Source organism: Pseudorca crassidens, chromosome 10 (assembly GCF_039906515.1).
Source record: "Pseudorca crassidens isolate mPseCra1 chromosome 10, mPseCra1.hap1, whole genome shotgun sequence".
Taxonomy (NCBI): domain Eukaryota; kingdom Metazoa; phylum Chordata; class Mammalia; order Artiodactyla; family Delphinidae; genus Pseudorca; species Pseudorca crassidens.
In genome coordinates, this window is record NC_090305.1 from 63,617,564 (window position 1) to 63,645,518 (window position 27,955).

The 27,955-nt window shown below is 39.9% G+C and overlaps 1 protein-coding gene across 1 annotated transcript in view; it reads left to right on the plus strand.

Moving 5' to 3' along the window:
* Positions 1-348: 348 nt before the first annotated feature.
* SCN10A (sodium voltage-gated channel alpha subunit 10) overlaps positions 349-27,955 on the plus strand; it is an 88,300-nt gene continuing 60,693 nt past the window's right edge. The window contains exons 1-4 of the mRNA XM_067754058.1: positions 349-571; positions 11,907-12,188; positions 13,785-13,912; positions 17,830-17,910. Coding sequence (XP_067610159.1) covers positions 11,919-12,188; positions 13,785-13,912; positions 17,830-17,910 — 479 coding nt within the window. The 5' untranslated portion in view covers positions 349-571; positions 11,907-11,918. The remainder of the gene's footprint in view (positions 572-11,906; positions 12,189-13,784; positions 13,913-17,829; positions 17,911-27,955) is intronic.

Below are 27,955 nucleotides of genomic sequence, written 5' to 3' on the forward strand. Positions count from 1 at the left end.
AGTTGCCTGTCCGGCTATTCGAGGCAGCCTTGCTCCAGCCTGGGCGGCTGTTGTGGACGCCAGAGGCACTGTGATCTAAAGTGCAGCTTCTTTGCTTCCTCAGGTTTCAGCATTTCCCATGAGATCATTTAAAATCACATTTGTTACTTTACCATCTAATCACACATAAGCTTCCCCACCCCCTCCCCACGCCCTGCTTCCATCCAGGGAGAACACTTTCTGGAGCACCAGCAGCCAGGGTGGATCTCGTGACGGGAAAAGGGAACGACAGCCAAGAAAGCAGGATTCCTTGCACTTCCAGTTGAACGACAGTGAGGTTCCCAGCAGACAGGCTGAACCACCTCCCTGAGGACAAACAAGTGTAAGTCTTCGCAAAACTGGGGGTCCTGGACTTGCCTCCCCTCCCAGAGTCGCTCATAGCCTCCTGGCAGAGCAGACGTTGGTCAGTGTCGTACCATGCTTGATGTTAAGCTGAACGTATGTTCCAGGAGCTCATGGTTTCCAGTGGAGGCGATCTGGGGTAGAAGAGGTGACCTCTCATCTAGAAGACAATCAAGATTGAGCAGCAAAGGTATGACTGTGGGACTCGGGGGCCTGTCTATGGCTAATGGTGTAAAGATTTGTTTGGGGTGATATGGGAAGAATTATAGGCTTTGTCCATGATCCAAAAATGAAGCATGTTTTGTAGGCTGTTTGAATACATGACCTTCCCCAAACACCCATAGTTCTTAGAAAATAGTTACAATTAATCTGATTGTGTAGAAGACTCTGCTGCTTCCCTTCCTCTGAAGAATCAGGGAAGAAATATGGCTAAATCCAAAAACTATCAAATATATATGCCACATTAATGTCAAGCTTATGCTCTTCAAAGAGTCACATTGATATAAAGAGATGTTTTACTAGCCAGTGTAATTTCAGAAATTTTACCAAAGCTGTGGTAACAGAGGACAAATATCCTAGTAGTATTGATGAAACTTTAAATAAGAATGGACATAGAAAGCAGAGAATGTATGGTCTTTGGGTAGGAGGTGATACACTCCTTCAGAGATAAGCTTTGCCTCAAACTTTAGGCAACAAGTCCTCTTGTTAGAGAAATATGAGTAAGGTTAAAAGCAATGGTTTCTGCTCTTGGTCACAAATCAGAATAACCGGGAGACCTTTTTAGAAGCAGACTCCTGGGACCCACTCGAGGCCTACTGAATCTGAAGGTCTAGGAGTGACTGCTAAGAATCTATAATTTTTTCAATGCTCTCCAGAACATTCTGATGGGCAACAAGGTTGAGGAATGCTTGTTTTAAGATTGTGGTGAAAAAAGACAAACCCAGGTGACCAAGGGTGTTTTCCAAGCTTCTTCCAAGGGAGAATTCATACATGTTCAGAAAGCTGACAACAGGTCGAACCAAAGCCACCTCTACTTCGTTTTTAGCCCCGAATCTGCAATCCAGAAGAATGACCCATTCAGAAGTTTCTATGGTTCTGGCTTTCTTTGGCTTTTTTTCCTCCCATAGTTCAAGGGCACTTAGTGTACATTTGATTCTTGATCATGATTTGCTCTTCGAGATTACCTGATTGGATCAGTACCAGAAAAAGAGAGAAAAGTCTGCTATGATTTTAAAATGTAGTTTGAGTTGGCTTTCCTGGACTTGCAAAATGCAGCAGGCAGAAGCAATCCCACGTGTGTATTCTGAGTAACAGCTGCCGAAAGGTTGAGCTTTCCAGCCGCATGACATGGGAGGAAGGAGAAAATGATGGTGTGAAATGAATTGCTTTCAGTTTGATGGAAGAATTTGTTTTGAAATAGCAGAAAGTTGGTTTCAAATGTTAGGAGGATTTTAGAGTGGTCTTAAAAAGTAATTTACGGGTTCCCTGTCCACTCACTTAGCAATCAAATAATGGTGATAATAATAATAATGATAATAATAATAGTAACGAACAAGCATTTAATGTGAAACATCAGCAATTTTTTTTGCCCCAGGCATAAAAGTGGATCTTTGCAAGGATGGTTTTAAAAAAATCATCATCAGAAGGAAATGGAAAAAGAGAAGGGTCTGTAATGGTAAATGGTGGATAAAGAGTCTTTCACAAGCAAATATTGCCAAAGAAATGCTGTTCTAGGAGGAGAAAAAACACAGATCACTGACACTGGGTGTACATTCCCTTGTGTCAGAGCCCAATCACGCAAAAAGACTCCTGAAACATCAGCTTTCTTATGAGCAGCAGCCCCATGGTTCCCATTAGCACCCGCTCCACCCCAGAACAGACCTGTCCTGGGTCCCACATACAAACCAATACCATGAGCTTGGAGTCCATGCCTCCTGGGCCCATGAAAGAAACAATATCCCTTCCTCCTCTGCAATTGCTGTGCCCTTTCTGGTACATTGCTCATTAGAGGGCTTGCCCTTTCTGCATAATCACTTCCTGCCCAGATCTTACCTGTCCTTCAAAGTCCTGGATAGACCTCTTTCTCCCCTAAGGCCCTCTTTCCCCTTCTCTGCTTCTGCCTCACTGTTTCATTTATGTTTCTTTGTATGGTGTATGTCCCCTATTACAGCTTCCACCAGAGTGTGAGTTTCTGAATGGCAGGATCTCAGCATCCTTTATTTGTATACCCCCATCACAACTTTGTACACACTAACAGCTCAGTAAGTGCTTCCTGAATAAAAATCATGGCTTGGGGTTCTGGATCATATGGGAAGAAGATTCAAGTACAATAGCACCTTTTCTCACCTTCCTGCTTCAAGCAAATGTGTTCTCTCCCTTGCCTGCTGGTATTAATTCTGGGAGCTTAGAACTCTTTGTCCTTGGGGAAGATGTCACTGTGGTCCATCTTGCTCATTAGACCCCCATGGTCACTCTTCTTTCCTTGCTATTCATTATCGTGCTTTCCCCTGGTGCTCCAGAGAGGACTAGAGTCATGTTTCATGAACTGGATCAGAAGAGCAGGAAGAGGTCACAGTGACCACAGGCAGGTAGAGAGAACAGTGACTAAGAGCACAGGCCTACCGACGGAGCTGGACCTTGGGTAGTGTCCCAGCTTTGCTGTTTATTAGCACATCAGGAAACTCTCCCCCTTCCTTTTGTTTCCTCAACCGTGAAATGGCCATAATAATACCTATTTCACAAGATGATTGCGAATTTTAAACAGTGGTATGTATAAAGGACTTAGCCCAGCCTATTAGCTACTATTCCTAGTATTATTTAGTCCTATGCCCTCATTTTATAATGAAACTGAGACCTGGAATTTCAGTTTTAGTGACTTATTCTTAAAGCCCACCCATTATTTAAGGTTACATAGGTGGTTACTGGCACAAGAAGCAGGGACCCATGTTGTGAGGTATTCCCCCTGCCACGTGGCACTGACTGGCTTCGAGGTGACAAGAGGGGAGACTTCTTGGAGATGCTTTGTTCACATTCTGTAGGGAAGGGCCAAGGCACTCAAAGCCCAGCGTGTATGCAACAGCAGATGTGAGCTTGACCTTGCATTAGACACAGTCCTAGGGAAAAGGAGATGGAGTGAGTCGTGGCATTATTATTATTATTATTACTATTATTATTGTTTGAGGGGCTCACAGAGCTGACAGGCAGGACAAATTAGGGATGCTTCAGGCAGAGGAAGGCCTTGTATAGTGGGTGGGCTTTAGATAGATGGAGAAGGGGGGTTTACTGTGCACAGAGGAGGGAGGGGTACAGCGAGGAGACATAGGCAAAGAATCAGAGAAACCTAGAAAGTGCCAACTCTGTTGACAAGAGTCAGAGTAGTGGTTACACGGGGGAGTCTTCTGGGGTGCAGGAAATGTGCTATATCTTGGTCTTGGTACTAGTTACACAGGTGTTTGCATATGTTAAAAAAAAAAAGCATCGAACTGTAAAGTTAAAATGAGTGCCTCTTATTTACTTTGTGTATGTATATATTACCCCTCCATTTTAAAGAAATCACCAAAAATAATCCCCCCAAAGAATCGTGTTAATATTTTTATTCTTCACCTTCTGGACAGAACAGATAAGAATAATGACTTAAGTCACCAATAGGCTCTGACCTTGGCTATGTCAGCCTGAAGGCTTTAGTGCCTTATCTGTAGAAATGGGTTAATAATGGGGTCAGCTTGGAATGTCCTGGTTGGCCCACTGGTTCAGTGCTCATCCAGACACTGCACTATATCTCCTGCTCCCATCTATTCCAGTCCTGGCTCTGTGGAACATCAGTATGAGGGCAGGATAAAGGGAATCCTGGGGAAACTGACAGCATGATTGATGGATATCTGGGTTGTTGTCCCAGCTCTGCCTCTTTCTAGTTGGAGGACTTGGGCAAGATCCATTATCCACCTGGGTCTCAGAGTCTTTACCTGTCATCTAGAGACAGTTGTCCTTCAGGGAGATTATATGTTTTGATGTGAAATCAGATGGATTATGTAGCACTTCTGGGTCAACTACTTAATAATTATGTTCCCTTGGGGAATACTACTGTTAATAGCAAACTTAATATATGTTTCCTTAATATATGTTCTAGTCATTGCTCTCAGCACTATAGATAAGCGTTGTTCTAAGCACTTATTTAATCCTCGTGATAATCTCTTAGTGCTGTTATTATGCCTGCTTTATAGATGAGAAACCTGAGGACAGAGGAGTTAAGTAAACTTCCCAAGGTCCCACAGTTAGCAATTTTGTAGAGTAGGGATTTAAACCCAGATAGTCTGGCTCCAGAATCCAAGAACTTAGCCATTACACGTTGCCTCTCTACATACCGGTTTCTTAACCAATGGAAAATATTTCATTATACTGAGGGAGAGGTAAAAATGTGTTAAAAAATTTTAGAGAAATTAAATATTAGATGAAATCACATAGTGCATTTTAAAGATCTGAAACACTAAGCATGCACCATATAGGTTTTAAAATGTGACAATTTCACTGAGACCCCATTTTTACCCAGTGACAGTCCTTCATGCTTTACACTGTGCCAGGCACTGGGGGCCACAGAGCTGTGGACAGAATAAATTTGTTTCTGCCCTCACAGGACTTACAATTGACTGAGGCAGGCAGGTATTAAACAAACACACAAATAAATTTAATTATAAACTGTGATAAGTGTCAGAAAAGGAAAGGATTCTTTGGGACATCATCTTGAAGGTACCTAATTTAGAAAGGCAAGATCAAGGAAGGCCTCCCTGAGGAAGTGACATTTACTCAGTGGCCTAAAAGGAGACACATTATTTTTGTCAGAATTTGCCAATTGAAAGCAGGATTTGAGGACCAAGTCAGAATGTGATTTGTGGAAAAAAGATTCCTTCAATGCCAAGAGCCACGCAGCAGCACCAGACTTTCTGAGTACCTTTTGCTTCCCTGGAATAAACTGATGGGCTACATTATATTGGTTGGCATTTACATAATATTCACAGTGCTCTTGCCTTAGAAACTTTTCCAAAACCCATTTCTACCTGTCAGAATTTGCATATATTTTCTTTAGAAACCTAGCAAAGAAAAAGGGGGATTATTATTCATGAGAAGCATGTTTGACTCTAAAATAATTAATGTTTAAGAAGAAGATTAACAGCCATAGAATTGCGTCATGGAAAGAGGCCTCTTATAGGTGCCACTGCTTTTAGGAGGTGTTCAACCAAGGCCAGACAGAGAGAGAAAATACTCCAGTGGGAGCCATCAGCCTGGGTGTGAATTTGCATATTCTTTAGGGTCTCTTAGCCCACAGTGCACTTGTGCCTCTCCCAGCTAGAGTATGTGACATTCATATTACGATACATACAGTCATAAAAACACTCTAAAAACAGTAAGCCTTCACCAGTTTCTCTCATCTAGGTTGGTCCTGCTCTTCTTCAAAACCTTCAGGCACTTGTCTTTATGGCTTAAAAACTCCATGGTCAGAACCACATAATTTAGCCCTTATTTTTTTCCAATTATTTCCTAATTGTTAGGATTCTTTTCTCCCTGAGAAGTCTGAAAGGCCCCCAGAGCAAGAAACATGGCTTTTTGTCAAGATGGAAGGGCCTCAGTGTATACCTAGACCAATCCCCTCATTGTACAGATGAGAAAACTGAAATCCAGAGAAAGATAATACGCAATGACTGAGCAAGGTTTATTATAGACCTGTGGCTGCAGTTCCAGTCTTCTAACTTTTGGCCCAGTGCTCTTTCCTCTGCACCACCTCATCTTCCAGAACACCTCAAAGAGCTAAATGCATATTAAACCTTTAGCAATTACTAAGAATGGAAGAATTTCTGAATATTTGACAAAATGAGAAAGAGCTAAGTCTTCCTGACTCACCCTGCAACCTCCAGCAGCTCAGCTGAACACTTCCAGGCTATGGCAGTTTGAAGAGAACCTCTGAACCTTAAAAGGCACAAGGCCATGTTCATATTTGACTGTAGCCAAGAGAACACAGATCTGTCGCCTCTTTCCCTAGAGAGTCAAGAAGCAAAATAAATGTGAAAGGCAATCCTCTTATTCCTCCAGGAGTTGCATCCAGAAGGAAACTGAACACATCAATCATGTCAGGGAGAAATACTTCTACCAGGTGCATGATCAAGCCCAATCCTGATGTTTCCTACTGCAAAGTCAACCTGTCCTTAACTAGACAAAACCTTAGCTTCCTCACAAGATCACCCTCAAAATGAGTCAAAGCCATCGCATTACTTCCAGATTCATAAGACACCAGCACTCATGAAATCTCTAGCTTACTTAAATATACCTGGTCATGTTTTAAAAACTATAAGAACTCACAGCGCTTCTCAGCCTCCCTCACCGAAGAATTCTGAAGGTCTGTTAATGATATACTCTGATAGGAACCTGTTGAAGAGGATAGGAATTCTGTTGGGGAGGGTAATAGAAGTAGGAGAAAGAAGAAAGATTCTATATGTTTTTATTAAAAACTCTTATCCACAGCATGAATTCCCTTCAAATTTTGAGTATACTGTAATTTGTATTATCTCATTAAATAAACACTTTTATTTTGGGGAGCTGAGCCATATTAAAAAGTATTCATACACTAAAGGTGGGGGATGGAGAAATAAAGTGGAAACATTATGAGTTTTAAATATTGTGTTTAATTGTAAATGATCTCAAATGTTTATTTAGTTTGTATGCCGAGAACTAGTGGTATGGAATTGAAATAGGCTAGATGGCTATTGGCTATTTTATCACACGTATAATGGGAAATTTTAAAGTTACATTGTGCCTTTGCACAGCATTTAGCTTACAAAATGCTTTCACATATATTACTCGATTCTCCCAATAACAGTGTCAGATTAGCAGGGCAGATGTTAGCATCTCCAGTTCACAAATCATAGAAATGAGGGTAAGACAATTCAAAAAAACCTAGTTAGTGTCAGAACCCAAGCTTCCTCCCTCCAATTCCAGTGCTATTTTAACGAAACCACACTACTTCTCTGTTTTGTTTTTGTTTGACCAATTATAACTTGAAGTCTCTAGAACTGACTCAATCCACCATCCTGAGTTTCTGGGTCCATAACACTCCAGATCAGGTGATGAGGAACTTGATTTCTTCCTTACTGACAAAAATATTTTCCTTCATTCTGATTCTGTTTTCAGTGGGTTGGGGTTGTGAGACAAAGACCCTGAAGAAAAGAATATTTTTCTCCTCTTCAGCTTCATTTGGATCTCTGTTCTATTGGGCAGAGATGTTTTGATTAAATGCTTGTTAGGCACTTTCTCCCAAACTTTCACATTTCTTTCTTCCTTGAATTACTCCTTTCTTCCACTTTATCCCTCACGGAAATTTGATTATTCTCAGCACTATAGCCTGACACACTCATTGAACCCTACAGCAGTTACTCACCGAGCCTGGTAGAAAGCCTTTCCCACTCAATTCTCTCACCCATCCCCACAGTTCTTGTTCAGCACCATGGACAGCTCAAGGGCATACTAGGCATTGCCTTGCTCTTTCACCAACGACTGATGGTGTATGTCGTTTTCACCACACTGTAAATACTTTTTGTTGTACTCCATCCCTGGACAACAGATCAGCTAGCTATTATCTCTGAATCATTCGGAGGTAAATTATGCTCAGCAAAGATTCCCATAGCCCCATTCCTTTAGCACCAGGGACAACTCAGGACTATTCAACTTCAAAGACAACTCAGTGATATTTTTCTGTTGTCCCAGATAGCTGAGGCTTAATCTCTGACTACTGGGCAGGAGCATGGATAATGTGGTCTCACCTTCATCACCAGAAACAGCTTATTGCACTTTCCCAGTGGCATCGCTACTTCAAATTCTATCTCTTCTCTGGATAGCTTACTCACATGTCCAGTTTCCCTGTTGCTCCAATCAGATGCCTAACAATTAAAAATTTCAGGGCAATGGACAACTCAGATAGACACATATCAGTATCACCAACTATCTAAAATGCTGACACTTTAGGGACTGCTCTAAGTCTTCACTAATATGGCCACATCCCTCAAAACAGGGACAATTAATTCCATATTCCCATTAGCATAGAGACCCTAGCAATATCCCTAGCTAGTGCTAAAGCTAGCTAGGTTGCTCATTACACTAACTAAAGAGCCTAACCACAGTCTCAGCACCATGCACAATACAGTTTCACTCAGATGTGCCAATCGCTTGGTTACTATTTCTCAGCACCAGCTTAGTCACATTCACAGCCCACCCATGAAATGTCCAACCACATTCTCAGTCCTAGTGACATCCTGATAATATGCTTGCTGTTCCACCAGGCATCCAAGTCATGGAAGCAGAACCTGAAGCAGCTTATAATCATGGTTCTACTTTTTGGGTAGCCCACATAACTAGTTTAATCATGTTTGTAGTTACACCCATACCCAGCCACTCTCTTTCAGCAAATCAAGCAATCTAGTCACATCCTTTCCACCCCATGGTACTTACTCATGCTCCCCCTGAATCCCCATGACTAAAACCATTCCCACCCCTAGAATAAGGCTTAGCAGTTCTTAAAACTTCTCTTCCTGCTCTTCTATGACACTGACAGATTTTGTTCTTCTTCTTTCTGGCTATAGCATCTCTGTAATGCTCAACACCTCTTCACCCCCATAGACCTCCAGGTTTCAGCTCTCACTGTTCTTCTTCCACCTTGAAGAACAAATTTTATCCAAATCAGGGTGGATTTTAGGAACACCAGCCTTAAGTTGTTAGTGAACAGAAACCACATTTTCCCCCCAGTAACTTGGAATATGGTCAATTTCTGCCCACCCTGGTCTCACAATCCAAGTACCAGTGCTTTCTCTTCCCTTTTTTCTAAAACTCAAAACCACTATTCATTTAATAAATATCTGCCGAGTATTTACTAAATGCCAGACACTATGCTATGGCCTGGAGAATCAATGCTGAACAGGATAAATGTGTTCCCTCACTGAGCTTACAATTTAGTGAGAGAAGTAGTAAAGCAAATAGCAATTACAAACCAGAGGTTTATAGAGAAAACACAGTGAGTTACAGCAGCACAAAATGGGAAGCCTAACAGAGACTTCATATTGGATCAGAAATGGAGGAGTTATCTGAAAACCAACAGTAAAAGAATGAGAGGGGATTAATCAGGCAAAGCAAGGTGGGGGAGTAATTTTAGGCAAAGGAAATAGAACATGGAAAGGTCTTAAAATGAAAAAGAATGGGTCAGACTCAAGGAGAAACTAATAAAAATGGTATGCCTGGTAAACAGTGCTGGAGAGGTAAGCACACAGTTTGGGTTATCCTGAGGGCTGTGGGGAGCTTTAGAAGGATTTTAAATAAGAATATAATATAACCAGATTTGCATTTTAGGAAGATCATTTGGTTACAGTTGGAGAATAGATGAAAAAGGACTAAAGGGGAAGCAAATATACATAGGGGGTCATTGGATGACAGTGATTTAACGACCAGTATGATGGAGAAGCTAAAGAGACATGGAGAGAAGATACTAAGGAGATGGAATCAACAGCACTGGATGTCTTATTGGATGTGGGAATGAAATAGAAAGGACATCATGATGATAGCTAGGTTATGGACAAGCACAGAAATAGGCTATTGGGGGCCATTCACAGAGGGAGAGAGTCTTAGAGGAGAGACAGGTACTAGAAAGGGGTGGAGAGATGGTAATAAGTACAGTTCGGGACATGTTGAGTTTGAGGTACCCAGTAGACATTCAAGTGGAGATGCCAAATTTGGGTCTGATCCCCATGGGCATAATAAGAGCTGGAGATAAAGACTCAGGAGTCATCTGCATATACATGAGAACTGAAGCCATGAGTATGGATGAGATGCTCTCAGGAGGTGGTGTCAGACAGACCTGGGATTGAGAGTACCTGTCCTGCCACTTATTAGCTATGTGATCTTGGGGAAGTTAATTTTGCCACTCTAGTTTCTCATTTATATATTAGAGATAATACCTCATAGGGTACAGTGATGGTTAATATGTTAATGCGTGCAAATTGCTTAATCCAGAATATGGAATATAGTGAATCTCTGTAAATGTTATTATCAGTGCTATCGATGTTATTATTATTATTATCATTATGCAGAATTTTAAAAAGCATAATTTAGAGCCCCTAGAGTCATAGTCACATATGGGAGAAAGTGAGGAAAAGAAGATTGAGTGTGTCAGAGCAGTTGAGGAGAGACTGTGTTTCAAGAAGGAGGAAGTAGTCAAAATAACCAATAACCCCATCAAGATAAGAACTGAGTTCTCCCTGAATTTAGGCAGAAGAAGGTCTCTGCTGCCCTTGCAAGGAGGCATTTTAGTGAGGTAGTGGACACAGATGTTAAGCTGCTAAAACTGAAGAATGACCAGAGACAGTGAGTGGAAATGAGTCCTTTATGAAACTCAGCAGGGAATGGGAGGAGAGAAGAGGGAAGAACTGAATGGGCTATGTACTAAGTAAAAATTTTTAAAGTTGAAGGAGACTTGAGCATCTCTAAAGGCTGATAGGAGGGAACCAGCAGACAAGTCAGGAAAGAGAAATGAGGTAGTGAGGGGATAAGATCCAAAACAGAAGGAAAAGATTGGCCTTAGCCAGAATGAGGAGTGATGTTCTCCCTGTTGTGACAGGAGGAGGGAAGATAGAAGGGTGTAGATTGCAGGTAAGTTGGAGGTTTGGGGGCATGAAGTTGAAGGAACTGTGTTTTCTTCGTGAGGTAGGCAATGTGGTCATTGTCTTACTGGAAGGGGAAATGGGGAATAGCAGTCAGGAAAGACAAACAGTATTTGAAATATCAGACTAGAAGAAACTGCTGCCTAGCGAAACCATATGATTCCTAAGTGGCATTGTTGTTCCTCATCACCCCTCAACAGTACAGATTCAGAGAAACCTGAGTTAGACTCATTTAGACTGACCTAGGCTGGGTATTTAGGATAAGGACAAGGGAGTGGTCAAAATGGTGGACCACAGGATCTGATCTGGATATGGAAAGAAGTGTTCAGCCACGGACAAAGAGAAAGCAGCCTGGGGAGTCCAAATGGAGTTCAGAGACGGGGAGAAGCATTGAAAATGTCAATAAAAAAATGTTGTGATCAGAAAGTAGGAGGAGACCCAAGATAAAGTAGATCATGTACCAACGTCTTTGATGAATGCAGGAGAGTGCCTGCTACTCCGTGGTCATGGAAATGAGGAGAGAGGGCAGTATGGCTGGATCTGGTGGGGGGCAGGGGGTACAAAAATGATGAAGGAACAAAGACTAGAAGCTCATGGACAGCATAGATACCACCCTGAGGTACATGGAGTAAGATGAACTGCCAGCCTCCCTCGAGAATGCTGCAGGGCAGTGGGGTCCTGGGGGAGCTCAGTGTGAGTTAAGAAAGGAACTGAAGAGGTGGGGGGTCGGGGGGGAAGAGTTCTAGCAAGCAAGGTGGGAGGGAGAGAGCCAGTGGGCAGGCTGTTACCTCTCTGTGGTTATGTCCACTCTCATAAGAGTATAAATTCTTCCTGAAGAAGAATGAGAAGATGGAATTCCCCTCTGGGTCTCTGGAAACTACCAACTTCCATCGATTCACCCCAGAGTCTCTGGTGGAGATTGAAAAACGAATTGCTGCTAAGCAGGAGGCAAAGAAAACCAAAGAGAAGTCCAAGAAACAGAAGGACCAGGAAGAGAAGACTCGGCCCCAGCTTGACTTGAAAGCGTGTAACCAGCTGCCCAAGTTCTATGGCGAGCTCCCAGCAGAGCTGGTCGGGGAGCCACTGGAGGATCTGGACCCCTTCTACAGCACACACCGGGTAAGGGCTACTGGCCGGAATGGCCATTCTCAGCTCTGAGAGAGGAAACCTCTGTCCCACCCAGCCCAGGATTCCTCCTGCACCGTGGGTGATGTGGCTGTCAGCTGGACTCAGTTAGTGAAAAATATATCTAATTCACCTCCTCAATACTCTCTTTGAATCTCTATGGTGTTTACGGTGGAGGTTAATTAAATCCAAATCCTCAAAAGCAGTGACAACTGCTGTGGAGTTTTCAGAGGAAGTTGGCTATTCCCTTGGATAAGTTCTGGCCTCAGATCTCCAGAGATGTTGGCTTTCTATGCAAGTGGGGAGCAGAGATCTTGAGGCTGGGATTGAGAGTACCTGTCCTGCCACGTAGCATAGGGAAGGGGAACCGAAATCAGGATGATTTAAACCAGTGGTCCTCAAAGTATGATCTCAAAACCCCTGGGGTTCCCAAAACCCTTTTAGTGGGTTCAGGAGTTCAAAACTATTTCTTAGTAATACTCAGATGTCATTTGTCTTTTTTACTCACATTCTTTTGTGAACATACAATAGTTAACATAGAGGCTATTGATGGAGGATCACATCTGTCTAACAGCTACTGGAATGTATGCTTGTATACTCCTGTGTTTTAAAAGGTCCTATCTTTTTAAATTTCTAATATTTTATATATATATATATATATATATATATACACACACACACACACACATATGTACAAACATATATATACATGCATATATACACACATATATATACATACACACACACATGGTATAAGCAAAAAGGTATAAACATTAACAAGAGATCATTAAGGTCCTCAGTAATTTTCAAGAGTACAAAAGGGTCCTAAAATCAAAGTTTGAGAACCACCAGTTTAAACAGTTTCATGACAATTACCCTGTTTGTATTTTATCTTGGATGTTCTATACAGCTGAAAAAGTGGTGTGTGCATGTTTGGGGGTTGGGAGGGGCAGGAATCAGCCATCTCAAATATGGTTTGTAGAGAAAATAAAAAAGGCACTGAAATGACTTTCTCCTCTCACCTGCCAAGAGCTGTTATCCCCCAAAATGCTCAGAGGAGGGAACCAGTAGAGGGTTTAAAAGGGGAGACCTAGGAGGTAGAGAACAGAAGGACCATCACAGACCAGGGATGATCCACTAATCAGAAGAGGAATTAAATGCAACCAGAACTTCACCCCCCTGCTGCCAGAATCCTCTCCCTGGGCATGATGCATCTCACCAACCCTGGGTCAGCTGCCTGTTGACTGGGCAATCTCAGAGGCCCATCTTGATGCAGTCAGCCGCAGGGCCTGGGGTCTTGCTAGAAGGGTGAGGATATGGCTTTTAGCCCCTGATCCTCCCTTACTCTCTGCCCCTCCATTTGCCTCTCATTGACCCATGGTTCCCAGAGCCCTACTTGCTCCTGAGCCTGAGATGATCTCACTTATGCTCAAACCCATGGCTGGAGGAGGATGCATGTTTCTCACTGGAGATCCACCCTCTGTTGTGGTTTTTTTTTTACATCTTTATTGGATTATAATTGCTTTACAATGTTGTGTTAGTTTCTGCTGTACACAAAGTGAATCAGCTTTCTGTTGTGTTTTGTTTTAGACATTTATGGTGCTGAACAAAGGGAGGACCATTTCCCGGTTTAGTGCCACTCGGGCCCTGTGGTTATTCAGTCCTTTCAACCTGATCAGAAGAACAGCCATCAAAGTGTCTGTCCACTCATATCCTTTGCACAGTTGCTCCTTCCACGTTAGAATCAAGCGGTGCCCACTGTGTCATGTACCTTCTTTGGGGGTTAACAATAGAGCCTTCCTCCAACTGAATCCTAAAACAATGAGATCATCAAATTGAAAAAAAGTTTGTGTTTTTAGTGTGTTCAACACCCAAAAGCAGTCTCAAGACAGAGGAGGTGTTCATGCAACCCACACCTGGTCTGGGATTCAACTAGACCAGTCTGGACACATGTGTGGATGCACAAGTTGAAAAGGGGAGATTGCTGATACACCCAGGTACATTCTCATCATATGTGGCCTGTTCTTCCCACAACATAATAACCAGTAAGAGGGTCCCTAGGCTTCTTTGGGCAGATATGATAGGTGTGGGTTGATATTCTGTGTCCTAGCCATGCTGGAGAGTGATTGCTTATTTGGCAAAAAGTCAACTCTTGAGAAGGCAAAGAGAACAGACTGCAACGGGCAGAGCGAAGATTGTCTAAATGGGACCCCACTGGTCATGGGGTACTGCCGACAGCACATTACCCCCAAACTACTGGCCGGTTAAAAATGTCAGTAGTCTGAGGTTCATGCCATTGAGGAACGTAGTAATGGTTAGAAATACGTTGGTCAAATGTCTGTATTAAATTAATTGCTTTATGTAGCTTCAGAAGCTGCCTCGAGCTTTTCTCTTCTTTTTTTTTTTTTTCAAGACAAGCCAAACTAGGACAAACAAGAGACTTTGGCTTGGTTTCCAAGGATCTTCCCTAGCGACTGTCCAAATTGGAAGTTCCTAATAACAAATTCAGCCTTGGTTTCTCGGAGGTTGATTTGCAAGACCAGCCTTGCCTCAGCTGCCTGTCAGATGGTAGCCAGCCTCTTGCCTCGCACTCTGGGGTAGATTGTTGGATTGCTGGACAGCACTCAGTGACCTGGTAGCTCACTACATTACATTTTCCCTTTACATGTTTTACCTTTATGGCCAACCAGTGGGAATCATATTTTCTTAATTCAATCTCGGCTTTCCTAATGCTGTAGAAGAGTATTTAATAATAATAATAGGGGCTTCCTTGGTGGCGCAGTGGTTGAGAGTCCGCCTGCCGATGCAGGGAACACGAGTTCGTGCCCCGGTCCAGGAAGATCCCACATGCCGCGGAGCGGCTGGCCCCAAGGGCCATGGCCACTGAGTCTGCGCGTCCGGAGCCTGTGCTCCACAATGGGAGAGGCCACAACAGTGAGAGGCCCGCGTACTGAAAAAAAAAAAAAAAAAAAAGTCTCCTATTTGCTAAATACCTCCTAAGCATCAACACTGTCATAGGTACAGAAACCCTTGAAGAAGGGATTAGCACCTCCATCCTACATGTTACTGTTACTCAGAGGCATGAAATTAATTGCCCAAGGTCACACAGCTAGTTAAAAGGTCCAGCCTGCGTCCTGCTTAGGGCAGTATCAGCAATAAGGAAGTAGGCAGTTAATGGAAACGAATTAGGGTAATTTTTTCTCTAAGTATGTCATCTCTACATAGTTTTTTTTTTTTTAATATACAATTACATAAAAATTACAAATAAAGAAAAACAGCAAATATACAAACTCCTTTTCATCCATCCTGGTTGAATTACATCTAGTTAAGTAAGAAACAACTAATTAGAAATAAAACCCCTTTAAAGAACCAAGTAACCAGTAAATATTCCTTTTATCTTGAGATTTGATGAATAAATAATTGCTGGGTGGAGTCACAGCTGGACAGAAAAGCTGTTAAGGGTCTCCTTCTCACAAAAGTCTGAATTTATATATTTAAATCTCATGAACTTTGTAGCTCCAGCCCCCCACATATTATTCAAGGTATGGAATTCTCAATCTCCTATTATTAATATTTCACCAAAATTATAATTCTAATCAAATTTGCTCTGAATGTTTTCACAAGTAATATTATCAGAATATATCATAATTCTTTAAAGGTTTGTGGAGTTGGAGATATGATTTTAATTTAATCCTTGGGTTAACATTTCCCCCCAACCTGAACACATTTCTTAATTTAATTGCAAGTCAACAGGAAAATGTGGTTTAATTAGTAGAATTTCCCTTTTCAAAATAGATGGGTTCCTAAATAACTGTAAAACAGGGCACATTAAAGGCATTTACAGAAAACTAAAATAGATTTAGATACTTCTGCTCAAATTGAAATTATGAAAGATGAGTGGTTCACTCTGTAGGTCAAGCTTACATCTTCAGGCGTTTTCTTTAGGAAGTAATTGTTAGGAATTCAGAAAAATGTCCAATGGGGGAAATCTATCTTTGGACTTCGCCACCAACATTTCTGCCCCATCTATTTACCCTCTTCCACTCACCTTACTTTTCAGTGTCTCTATCCCCTTCTTGTAATGCATTTGCCCCCAACCTCTCCTTTAAGATTCTCCCCTCTTGCTATTCAGAGTTCTCCTCAACAGCCTAATCCTGTTTGGGATCTTCTCCTTGAGCCGGCATTTTACTCCCCTGTGCCTGCCTCCATTCCTAACCAGATGTCCATTTCCTCAGTGTGCCTGATCTCAGCTAAATTGGAAAAACAATCTGACGAACCTGATTACCATGAAAGCGTGTAGCCATCCCCTTATCTCTAACTTCCTAGGAGTATAGTAGTTCCCCCTTATCCATGGTAGATACGTTCCAAAACCCCCAGTGGATGCCTGAAACCACAGACAGTACTGAACCCTATATGTTTTTCCCTATACTTACCTACCTATGAAAAAATTTGATTTATAAATTAAGCAAGAGATTAAATTAGGTATGAGATTAACAACAACAATAATAAAATAGAACAATTATAACAAAATACTGTAATGAAAGTTAGGTGAATGTGGTCCCTCTCTCTTTTTTTTTTTTTTTGTGGTACACGGGCCTCTCACTGTTGCGGCCTCTCCCGTTGCGGAGCACAGGCTCCGGATGCGCAGGCTCAGTGGCCATGGCTCACGAGCCTAGCGGCTCCGCGGCATGTGGAATCTTCCCGGACCGGGGCACGAACCCGTGTCCCCTGCATCGACAGGCAGACTCTCAACCACTGCGCCACCAGGGAAGCCCTGGTCTCTCTTTATTGTACTGTATTCACTCTTCTTCTTCTTGTGATGATGTGACATGGTAAAATGCCCACGTGATGAGATGAAGTGAGGCAAATGATGTAGCCATTGTGACAGGACATTAGGCTACTATTGACCTCCTGATGATAAGTCAGAGGGAGGAGCATGTGCTTTGGGTGACCCCAGATCATGGAGCCATGATGATGTCGATGGTTGGGTGTCAGAAGCAAACAATGTTAATGGTTGGGGATCCCTGGTGGGAGGGAGTGGGAAGGCTGAAATGTCATCACATTAACTCAGAATGGTGGATAATTTAAAGCTTATTTTCAGACCACCATTGACCACAGGTAACTGAAACTGCAGAAAATGAAACCATGGATAAGGGAGGCGCTATTGCATTCTCCTTGTCTTTTAGGAAAAAAGAGACATTTGCAGGATGAAATTTCAGGCCATATTGTATAGTGAAATACAGGTGTCAGGGCAGAAGGACATTTTGGAAAAGGGATTCTGTTTCTTTTCATCTTGCTCAGGGTTCTATTTTCAGACAATCTGAGTCCACATCTCAGCGCCATGGTTGACTAGCTATATGACCTTGGAAAAATATTTAAGCTTTGTCAGCCTGTTTGCTTAGCTCCAAAGTGTAGGTAATAATATCCACCTGTAGGTTAGTTGTATTAGAAATAATGTGGACGAAGTATTCAGCCGAGGGTAGGCACTCAGTGTCAGCTGTTATTATGTGACAAGAACATAAAGTTGATCCTAGCTAAAGAGTTATGGATTTAATCAATTCAGCGTCAAGGTGATCAGAAGTGACCTCAGGAAAACGTGGTGACTCTCAGCTTTTCCTTAACACAGGCCTCTCAGGTGGTTCAGTTTATTTATAACCATCACTATTTTGGTCAATTGTGTGGGCATGACCCAAACCGAACTTCCAGAGAGAATGGAGTGAGTAGATTTGCTGTCATTCTTGTGCCTTTCCTTTCTGTCCTCTCCTTCTGTTCCTTCACTGGGCGACTTTTTTCTCTTATTCATCCTGCTTGGTCTCATTTGGGTAATGTGGAATCCTATTGCCTATCTGACTTTGCAATGCTTAGATATCTTCTCTGTGGACTTTGTTTCATAAACACACATATGATATTCAGCTTCAAAGAGCTATAGATGAGTGGTTCTCAACCTTGGCTGCCCATTGGAATCCCCTGGGGAGATTTAAAAAATATTAATGCCTGGGTCCAGCCCCAGAGGGTCTGATTTCATTGGTCTGGGGTGGCCAGGGCAGATGAACCCCCTGCCTCCCCCCCTCACCTGTTAGGTGCACACCTGAATGCAGTTGAGGGAAGTCCTACTCAGAAAGAGAAAGAGATGCAGAACCAAGAACAAATGGTTCTTGAACATATTCAGAAAATAACCCATGAATGAAGCTGTTGGCTGTATACCTCAAAGTGACCGTAAAATTCCTGAGATTATTCTATCTCCCTGGGTTAATGATAGAATCTCTGTAGTTTCAGACTGTGTGGGCTTTCCAAAAACATTCTTCACCAAACCATCTGGGACGGTTGCCCCCTGCCCAGCTCAAGCAGGGCATATTTTTGGTATAATAACAGGAGCTTTGTAGAGCTTTCTCTTTTTCCAACTTTGTAATTTTTGTCTTTTGCTGACTGTAAATTAATACATGCCACAATAGAAAATATGTTCTATTTCTATTAATAAAGAAGAAAAATAAAGTGGTCATATTAATTGATGCTGAAAAGTCATTTGATAAAGTTTGATATCTGTTTATGATTAAAAACTCTTAGAAAAGTAGAAGTAGAAGGGAACTGCTGTACTCTGATAAAGGGTAACCACTTTGAAGAAAGGAGTAAACATCATACTTAATTGTGAAACACAGCAAGCTTTCTCTTTGACATCAGAAGGAAAAAAAGCAAAGATCTCTGTTACATCAGTTGTATTCAGCTTTGTAAAGGAGATCCTAGCCAGTGTAGTAAAGCAAGGAAGAGAAAGAAAAGGTATAAGAATAAGAAAAGAAATATGTATAAAATAGATAACTAATAAGAACCTGCTGTATAAAAAAATAAAATTCAAAGAAAAAATAAGAAGTACCAAAGATGCCATGATTTATGGATAATATAATTATGTACATAAAATAGCCAATGTAATCTAGAGGTAAACTATTAGAATTAATAAGAGTATAGAAAAGCAGCTAGGTACAAATTAATATACATAAATCAATTGTATATATATACTAGCAACAAACAGAAAATAAAATAGTTTTTAAGAATACCATTTACACTGGCAGTTAAAAATATCAAGTTTCTAGAGATAAGACTATCAAAGTATGAGTAAAATCCCTAAAAAGAAAATTATAAAAATATTTAGTAATATTACAGAAACCCCCAAAATGGAGAGATATATTGTATTCTTAGATTCAAAGTCACAATATTGTAAGGCTCCCCAAAATGACTAATAAATTTAACGTGATTCCAATCAAAATCCCAACAGGCTTTTTTTTTTTTTTTTTTGTGGTACACGGGCCTCTCACTGCTGTGGCCTCTCCCGTTGCGGAGCACAGTCTCCGGACGCGCAGGCTCAGCGGCCATGGCTCACGGGCCCAGCCGCTCCACGGCATGTGGGATCTTCCCGGACCGGGGCACGAACCCGTGTCCCCTGCATCGGCAGGTGGACTCTCAACCACTGCGCCACCAGCAAAGCTCCCAACAGGCTTTTTTTAATATAACTTGACAAACTGACTCTAAGATTTATATGAAAATACAAAGAGCCAATTATAGCCAAGACACTTTTGAGACAGAAAAACAAGGTAGGAGAAAATAATGTGCTCTACTGGATATCAAGATTTACTATAAGCTCTAATGATTGAAACAGTATGCCATTGGTGTAAGATTAGTCAGACCAGTGGAACAGAATAGTTGGCCCATAAACAGGCCAGTGCACGTACAAACCTTGAATTGCTGACAAAAGTGGCACTGCAAAACAGCAGGGAAAGGACAGTCTTCAGTAAATGATGCTGAAGAATTAGGAATCCCAACAGAAAAATTACATTGAACATCCAATTTTACACCAAACACAAAAATCAGTTCTAGGTGGATTAAGATCTAAATTTCTTTGTGAAAGACAAAGACATCAAGCTTTTTGAAGGTTAAAAAAAAAAAAAACTGGGCTTCCCTGGTGGTGCAGTGGTTGAGAGTACGCCTGCCGATGCAGGGGACACAGGTTCGTGCCCCGGTCTGGGAAGATCCCACATATCGCAGAGCGGCTGGACCCGTTCATTTTACAACTAATTTTTGTTTCATGTGCATTTTCATTATGTTTGTTACATATCATAATGAAAAGCTTCAAAACAAAATAAATTTAAAATAAATGGCCATTGCATTAAATGCAGAATACTGAAAAATATGTCAGAAGACAGTAACTATGTAGATAAATTGCTGTTAGAATTGTAGTTTATTATCTCTCTCTCTCTCTCTCTCTCTATATATATATATATATATACACACACACACACACACACATATATATACTAAGATGATATAGCATGTAAAATTTCTATCCTTTTAAATTTCTAATGCAAAGCATTTTCTATCAAAAGTAAGAGTTATTTGGGGATTCTGGTTAAATATGGAAAATAGCATGAATATGTTTTACCCCAACCCTCTCAAAATGCCAATGAAATGACAGCATGGGAATAAGAACAGTATAAATATACAAGAACAAAGAGAAGTAGAAAGGAAAGCACAGAGGACAAAAGATGTCAAAATAATCTCAGAAGACCGAAAGTGGGTGGAGGACGGTAAATGACTCAGCAGACGAGGGCTTGTTAAATGACAGTGCCTGCAGAGGGGGATAAAAATGGGGATCAAGTCATTTTACCCCCTAAAACTCCAGAGGCCCTGAAAATGTTGACATGGTACAAATAGCAAAAACTGGGACTAGAAAGAGGGAAGAACATGGGAGCAGAGGATGTTCACTTATTGTCACTTCTATAGTAGCAAGAAATTAAAGAGCACTCTTTAAAGTTGATACATCAAGGAATGAAAAATAATTACATTTAACAGTACAAAGGTAAGCAGGAAAAAGATATTATTAATACATTCAGATGATGGATAAAACAGAGGGAAAAGGAAAGAGAATTAATGGCAATCAGAGATATTATTTAAAGAGATAGCATAGTAAAGGCAATGTATTACATAGTTTTGATTATAAATGTATATTTTAAGGCAACTACCAGAACTAAAATAAAAACTCTTCTAAATTCAGAATCATACAGAAAAAAATAAAGCAAATAAAAAATATCAGACAATGAAATATTTTAAAAACTATTAAAAACATAACACAAGGACTTCCCTGGTGGCACAGTGGTTAAGAATATGCCTGCCAATGCAGGAGACACAGGTTCGAACCCTCATCTGGGAAGATCCCACATGACACGGAGCAACTATAAGCTTGTGCACCACAACTACTGAGCCTGCGCTCTAGAACCCGTGAGCCACAATTACTGAAGCCCACTCGCCTAGAGCCCGTGCTCCGCAACAAGAAAAGCCACCACAATGAGAAGCCCTCGCACCGCAACGAAGAGTAGCTCCCACTCGCCACAACTAGAGAAAGCCTGCGCGCAGCAATGAAGACCCAATGAAGTCAAAAATAAATAAATAAAAAACATAACACAAAGTAATATAAACAAAGATCAAATAAATCTATCATGTCAATAAATATAAATGGATTTTACTCATCTGTTTAAAAAAAAAAGTCATGTTATATAACAAAGCAGTATTGAACTCTACGTTGACTAAAAAATATACCACTCAAAGTGATACAGAAAGGTCAAAATTAAAGAATGGGCAAAGATATAGGCAAAGGCAAACAGAGCAGGAGGCATGATCTTAACATCAGAGAAGGTAGAATTTAGGCCAAGAATTATTAAACAGGACAAAAATGACACTTTGTAATGCTAAATAATCCATAAACAGTAATGTATATATTTGCAACAAATAATGTGGCAACAATGTTTATAAACCAAAAATTATATACAAGACAAGAATAAAATAGACAAAAGTAGACAAGAATATTGTAGCGATAGGGAAGTATAATTAATTTCTTTCAGCCCTATGACAGATCAAATGTATAAAACAGTATGTAAAGATACAGATAACTGGAGTAACATAGTAAGATAGATCTAATTAATATCTTTCAAACTATATTCTCTGAAAAATAACTATACAAATTGACCGATATTAAACAACAAAACCTTAACAAGATCCAAAAAGTAAAATAATAAAGAAAATATTCTCTGATCACACTACAATAAAATGAGAAAATAATAACAAAATTAGAAAAAAAAAGAGACCTTTCCACTTGATAATTTTTAAAACCTCTTTTAGAGAACTCTTAGATGGGAAAAAAAAAAAACCAAACTAAAATTATAAAATTTCTAGGGAAGAAAAAAATTTTTAAAAACACTATGTATGTATGTATCCATTTCATATATATTTTACTGCTATCTAACATTCCATAATATATTCTCCTGTATTTCCTTCTAAAAGTCATATTTCTTTCTACATGTAGATAATTCATCCTCCCAGACTTTTGAGTGTATGTGTATGATATGTGATAGGCTTCTCATATTTTTCCATAAAGATTATTCCAACACCAATTTTAGTAGATTATCATTTCTCTAGTGATTCCTTCTACTACCTCTGTCATGCACCAGATTCTCATGCATACTCAAGTCTGTTTTCCTAGTAAGCTATTTGTCACTCCTGAGTCAACACCATACAATCTAAAAGCTTTATAATAAGATTTGGCCTGGTTGATCATAGCACCCCTCCTTATTTGTCTTCTTTAAAATTATCTTGGTTCTTCCTGTTTCTTTACTTTTCCATATCAATTTAAGGGTCAGATTTTCAAGTTCTTGTCTTACAACTCTGTTGAAACTTTGATTGTAAATGCACTGAATTTATTTATTACCACAGGAAGAACTGCCACAATGACATATATAATTGTATCTCCTAATATATATATGCCTTCTTTTATATTCCTCCATAACATTTGACATCTTCTATAAAGTTCTTACATATCCTATCTCTAGGTACATTATATATCATTTTGCTTGCCCTTTTGAATATTTATTTTTATTGATAAAATAAATTAATGTTATTAAATTTCTGTACATTGGTTTTGCATTCAGCAACCTTGCAGAACTCTTTTAACAATTCCTATTTGAACAAGTATATCATCTGCAAATAATGATGAACTTGTTTCTTCCTTTATGATTCTTATACCACTTGTTTATTTTTCCTGTTTTATTGAACTGGCCAGGACTTTCATCACAATGCTGAATTGAAGCTATAATAGTGAGCGTATTTCTTTTGTTCTTGATTCTAAATAATATGCATGTAGTATTTCACTATTATCATGATAACTATGGGATTCTCATAATTACTCCTTATCAAGTTATGGGAATTTCTTTTCACTTCTGGTTTAAGAGTTTCATTTTGAATGAGTGTTGGTTTCTATCAATATTTCTATATTTATTAAGATTATCAAATAGTCTTTTATCTGTTAATATAGTAGTTTACATTAATAAATTTGCTAATCTCTTTTAATGGTTCTAGCTTAATCAATGCTAGATTCAGTTTGCCAGCACTTCATTTGACCTATCTTGGTGAATGAGGCTGACTTATAATCTTCTCTCATAAGCTGTCCCTTTGGGTTGCTTTTCCATCTCTCTGCCTCACTGTCTTCTTTCTCTCTTGTCCCTGAGAACTCCAAATTCTCACTCTGTTCTGCAGAGTAATTCAGCTCTCTATCCCCTGCAGCGTTTCTCAATAAGTAATAGAAGGATCTCTACTGGTCACTAGAAGGCTCTCAGTAGCCTCTAAAAAATGTGACAGATTCAGAAGAAAAAGCAATGCAATCATTTTATGCACAGATAAGTTAAAAATCTGAAATGTAAGATTATTTGTAATTTACATAGAATTTCTGACTTTTCGTGTTCTTTAGAGCAGCGTATGAACTTCAAGGACTGACAGTTCATACTGGTTAACATGGAATTAATCATGGGCACTTTATCTTAACTAATGTATTTTATTGTCCTATGACATTACATTTACATTTGTTAAACTTGCATTTCTCATCTTTACCACTACATAATATTACAATTCAGAAAATGAACCATCATTTCAAAAGTGGTTTGCAGAAATATAACAATAGTGATGAAAATAGAAAAATAAATCCTATAAGTAATGAATGGACTCTGTCACAGACATAAAGCTTGAATCTGTATGTCATGAGACAAGTGGACAATGGATGTGGATAATCTCACAAAAGCTGATAAAAAATAAATAAAAAAACGGAGCATGACAATGAATAATGATAATTAAATTTTATTGGATCAATGAGCCTTTTGTTCTAGTACCTAAGTTATTATCTCAACATTTTATCAAGTAATAATAGAAAGCTACCAAAACTTCCATATTATTTTCTAATAAAGTTTATCAACCTCACTTTTAAACCAACTGACTGTCTCTAGTACAAATAGAAAATAAGGATTTCCAGTACAAAATTGTCAAAATTTGATGTTAAAAGTTGAAAGACATGAAAACTATAGAGTCATCATTTGCCCTCATAGCAAAAACAAGCAAAATTATACCCTTGCCAGTACGATATGAAACCAGCTTCAAAATCAATGGCAAAGATTGTAGTTGGAAAAAAAGCGAGAAATAATCGATAGAATTCCTTCATCAGAAATATTGGATTTCTTATAATGTGACTGACATTTAAAAATCAATGACTCTTATGTATGTAAACAAGCAGACATTGTACTTTATAGTTGAATAAAATTGTGAATAAATCAGTTGTCAGTACAGTTTCACCATATATGTGAGAGAGAAGTGATCAATGACTTTTTGTCCTATTTATCATGAAGCTGATTTTAAAAGATGAGATTTCTGGTTTAATTAAAGATTAGTTTGTAAACTATGAAACAGAGTTAAAAAGGGATGTTAGCTTCTACACCAATGTTCATAGCAGTATTATTCACTGTAGTCAAAAGGTTGTTTCCAAATGTCCCATCAACAGATAAATGGATAAATGTCCATCAACAGATAAATGGATAAACAAAATGTGGTAGGTGCATACAACAGAATATTCAGCTTGAAAAATGAATGAGATTCTGATATATGCCACAACATGTATGAACCTTTAAAATATTATGCTAAGTAAAGTTAGTCAGACACAAAAAGGACTAATATTGTATGATTCCACTTATGTGAGGTACCTAGAATAGGCAAATTTATGGAGACAGAAAGTAGAACAGAGGTTGCCAGGGAGCAGGGGAGGGAGGAATGGGGAGTAGTTGTTTTATGAGTACAGAGTTTCTGTTTGGGATGATGAAAAAGTTCTGGAGATGGTTAGTGGTTATGGTTGCACAATTTTGTGAATGCACTTATTGCCACTGAATTGTATACTTAAAAGTGGGTAAATTTTATATGTATTTTACTACAATTAAAAAGAAAAGATAGGGCTTCCCTGGTGGCGCAGTGGTTGAGAGTCTGCCTGCCGATGCAGGGGACACGGGTTCGTGCCCTGGTCCGGGAAGATACCACATGCCGCGGAGCGGCTAGGCCCGTGAGCCATGGCCGCTGAGCCTGCGTGTCCAGAGCCTGTGCTCCGCAGCGGGAGAGGCCACAACAGTGAGAGGCCCGCGTACCGCAAAAAAAGAAAAGAAAAGATAGCTGAATTGATATTGAAGAAGCTCCAGCTAGATGGTCAGCAAGGAAGGGCATCGCTATACCAATGGAAGATGTTGCTTCCAATGTGGTATGTACATTATTTGTGAAAATAGCGAGGGTCCATAGCATACTTCCAGACCCTGATTCGCTGTTGAGGGACATCATGGAAGTTGTGATCATAAACTGATTGTGACCACTTAGTATATGTTTCTTCAGCCTACAGGGCTGAAACAAGTGAGTACAGGATGCTTTTCTACACTGAATTGCTCTGGCTGGCAAGCAAGAAAAGGTTTGCAGTGTTTTCCAGCAAGATATTAAATCTTTTAAAATGACTATTTCTGTGAATACACATGGCATGTCTCAGGAGTACATTTAGGATTTTGAATAGTCTGGATCTTTGACTTCAGGGTCTAAATATCAGAATTTTTAAATGATTAGACATCATGACTTCTTAAAACTTAACATTGGTGCAAATGGCTCAGTGGCTGAGAGTTTGACTTTTCCCCAGTACCAATGCTTTTCTTCATTCATCAGGAAAAACACTTAAGATATGTCTTTGCATATTAAAAATCACATCCAAATGCTACAACTGAACATGCAGAAATACCTTGTGAGCCAAATGTCACCAGAGAGAGGATGTGACTCCATCAGCTGCTGTCTCCCAAGCCGAGAACTTTAACCTTCTAGCTTTCAGTGGCACTAAGCTGGGACACTTGTCCTCTGGTGAAACACTGAAAATAGCCTTTGGAGAGAACTCTCTCCATAATTTCTGGATCTGCATTTGACCTGAAAGGCCAAAATATCTGTCAAAGCTTCCCAACAACCTATAATTCTGAGTTAAGATTTTCTAATTTAGAAAACATAAAGAGTGGGGGGAAACCCAACAAGCTATGGCAGCTGACAGCTCAGGTTGCTACCCAGGCAGATATAGATTTCTTTGTGAATGATTTCAAACACTATTTCTCCTCTCACAGATAGGAAAGAAACATTACTGCTATGCACTTTTAAATTTAATTTTTACTTTTATTTAAGATATACAGATCCATGGTTTAAAAGGTCACATAGCTCCATAAAGATTATAACAAAAACAGCAATTTCATGTTTCTCATCTCCTCACCCCAATCCCATATTTCCAGAAGCAACCACTCTCACCATTTGTTTACTGCTTTCTTCTGATACCTCTCTAGCTCTAAAGATATACTCAGACTACTATTTTTTTTTTTTTTTTTTTTTTTTTTCCGGTACGCGGGCCTCTCACTGTTGTGGCCTCTCCCGCTGCGGAGCACAGGCTCCAGACGCGCAGGCTCAGTGGCCATGGCTCATGGGCCCAGCCGCTCCGCGGCATGTGGGATCTTCCTGGACCGGGGCACGAACCCGCGTCCCCTGCATCGGCAGGCGGACTTTCAACCACTGCGCCACCAGGGAAGCCCTCAGACTACTATTTAAAAAATTTTTTCCACATTAGATATTATCTATTAGCTTTCTGTTATGGAAAGAAAAGGGGATTAGGTCCACATACAAACACTCATTTTCTGTCACACTCCTCTTCCCAATATAGTTATATCATAATTTTTGGTTAGATAATCAGACAATATGTACATTGTCTGACTACATATATGATTATATAATAGTATTGCTAAGCAAATACTGTTCACAGCTGTATCATGCAGTATACTTTGGTTACATTTCCTTTTTGCACGATGTTTTTGCTTTCTCTAGAGTTAATAAGGATTTAATTTCTTCATTTGCTCAGTTTTCTGTATATTTATCACTAATTTCTGTATTTTATCACTAAACTCTTCTCCAGAGGTTTAATTATTGCTTAAATTTACTTGAACGTATCAGATTATCCATCAGTTTCCATTTTTCTTGGGGAAAGCCTTCTTAGAGTCCCTCAACTCCTGCCTCAATCTGGTCTAGATGTTCCCTAGGCCTGATGTACAGCTCTTTTCCAGAGATTTTTCCTTCTCCATCCTCTTTTGGATTCCATTTGTCACTCCCCTGCATCCCATATCTTCCTCGTTATTGTTTACTTCCTTGTTTTGGTGGAGCATATCCTCTGGTAACTTTCTTAGATGGGTAGGTGGGAAATAAATTTTCTGAGACTTGGCATATCTTTATACTAGCCTCATCTAAACAGTTTAGCTGGGGAAGCAGCTATAAATTAGAAATTACTTTCCTCACAATTTTGAAGACATTGTTCCACTGTCTTATAACCTCCAATTTTGCTATTAAGAAATCTGATGGTA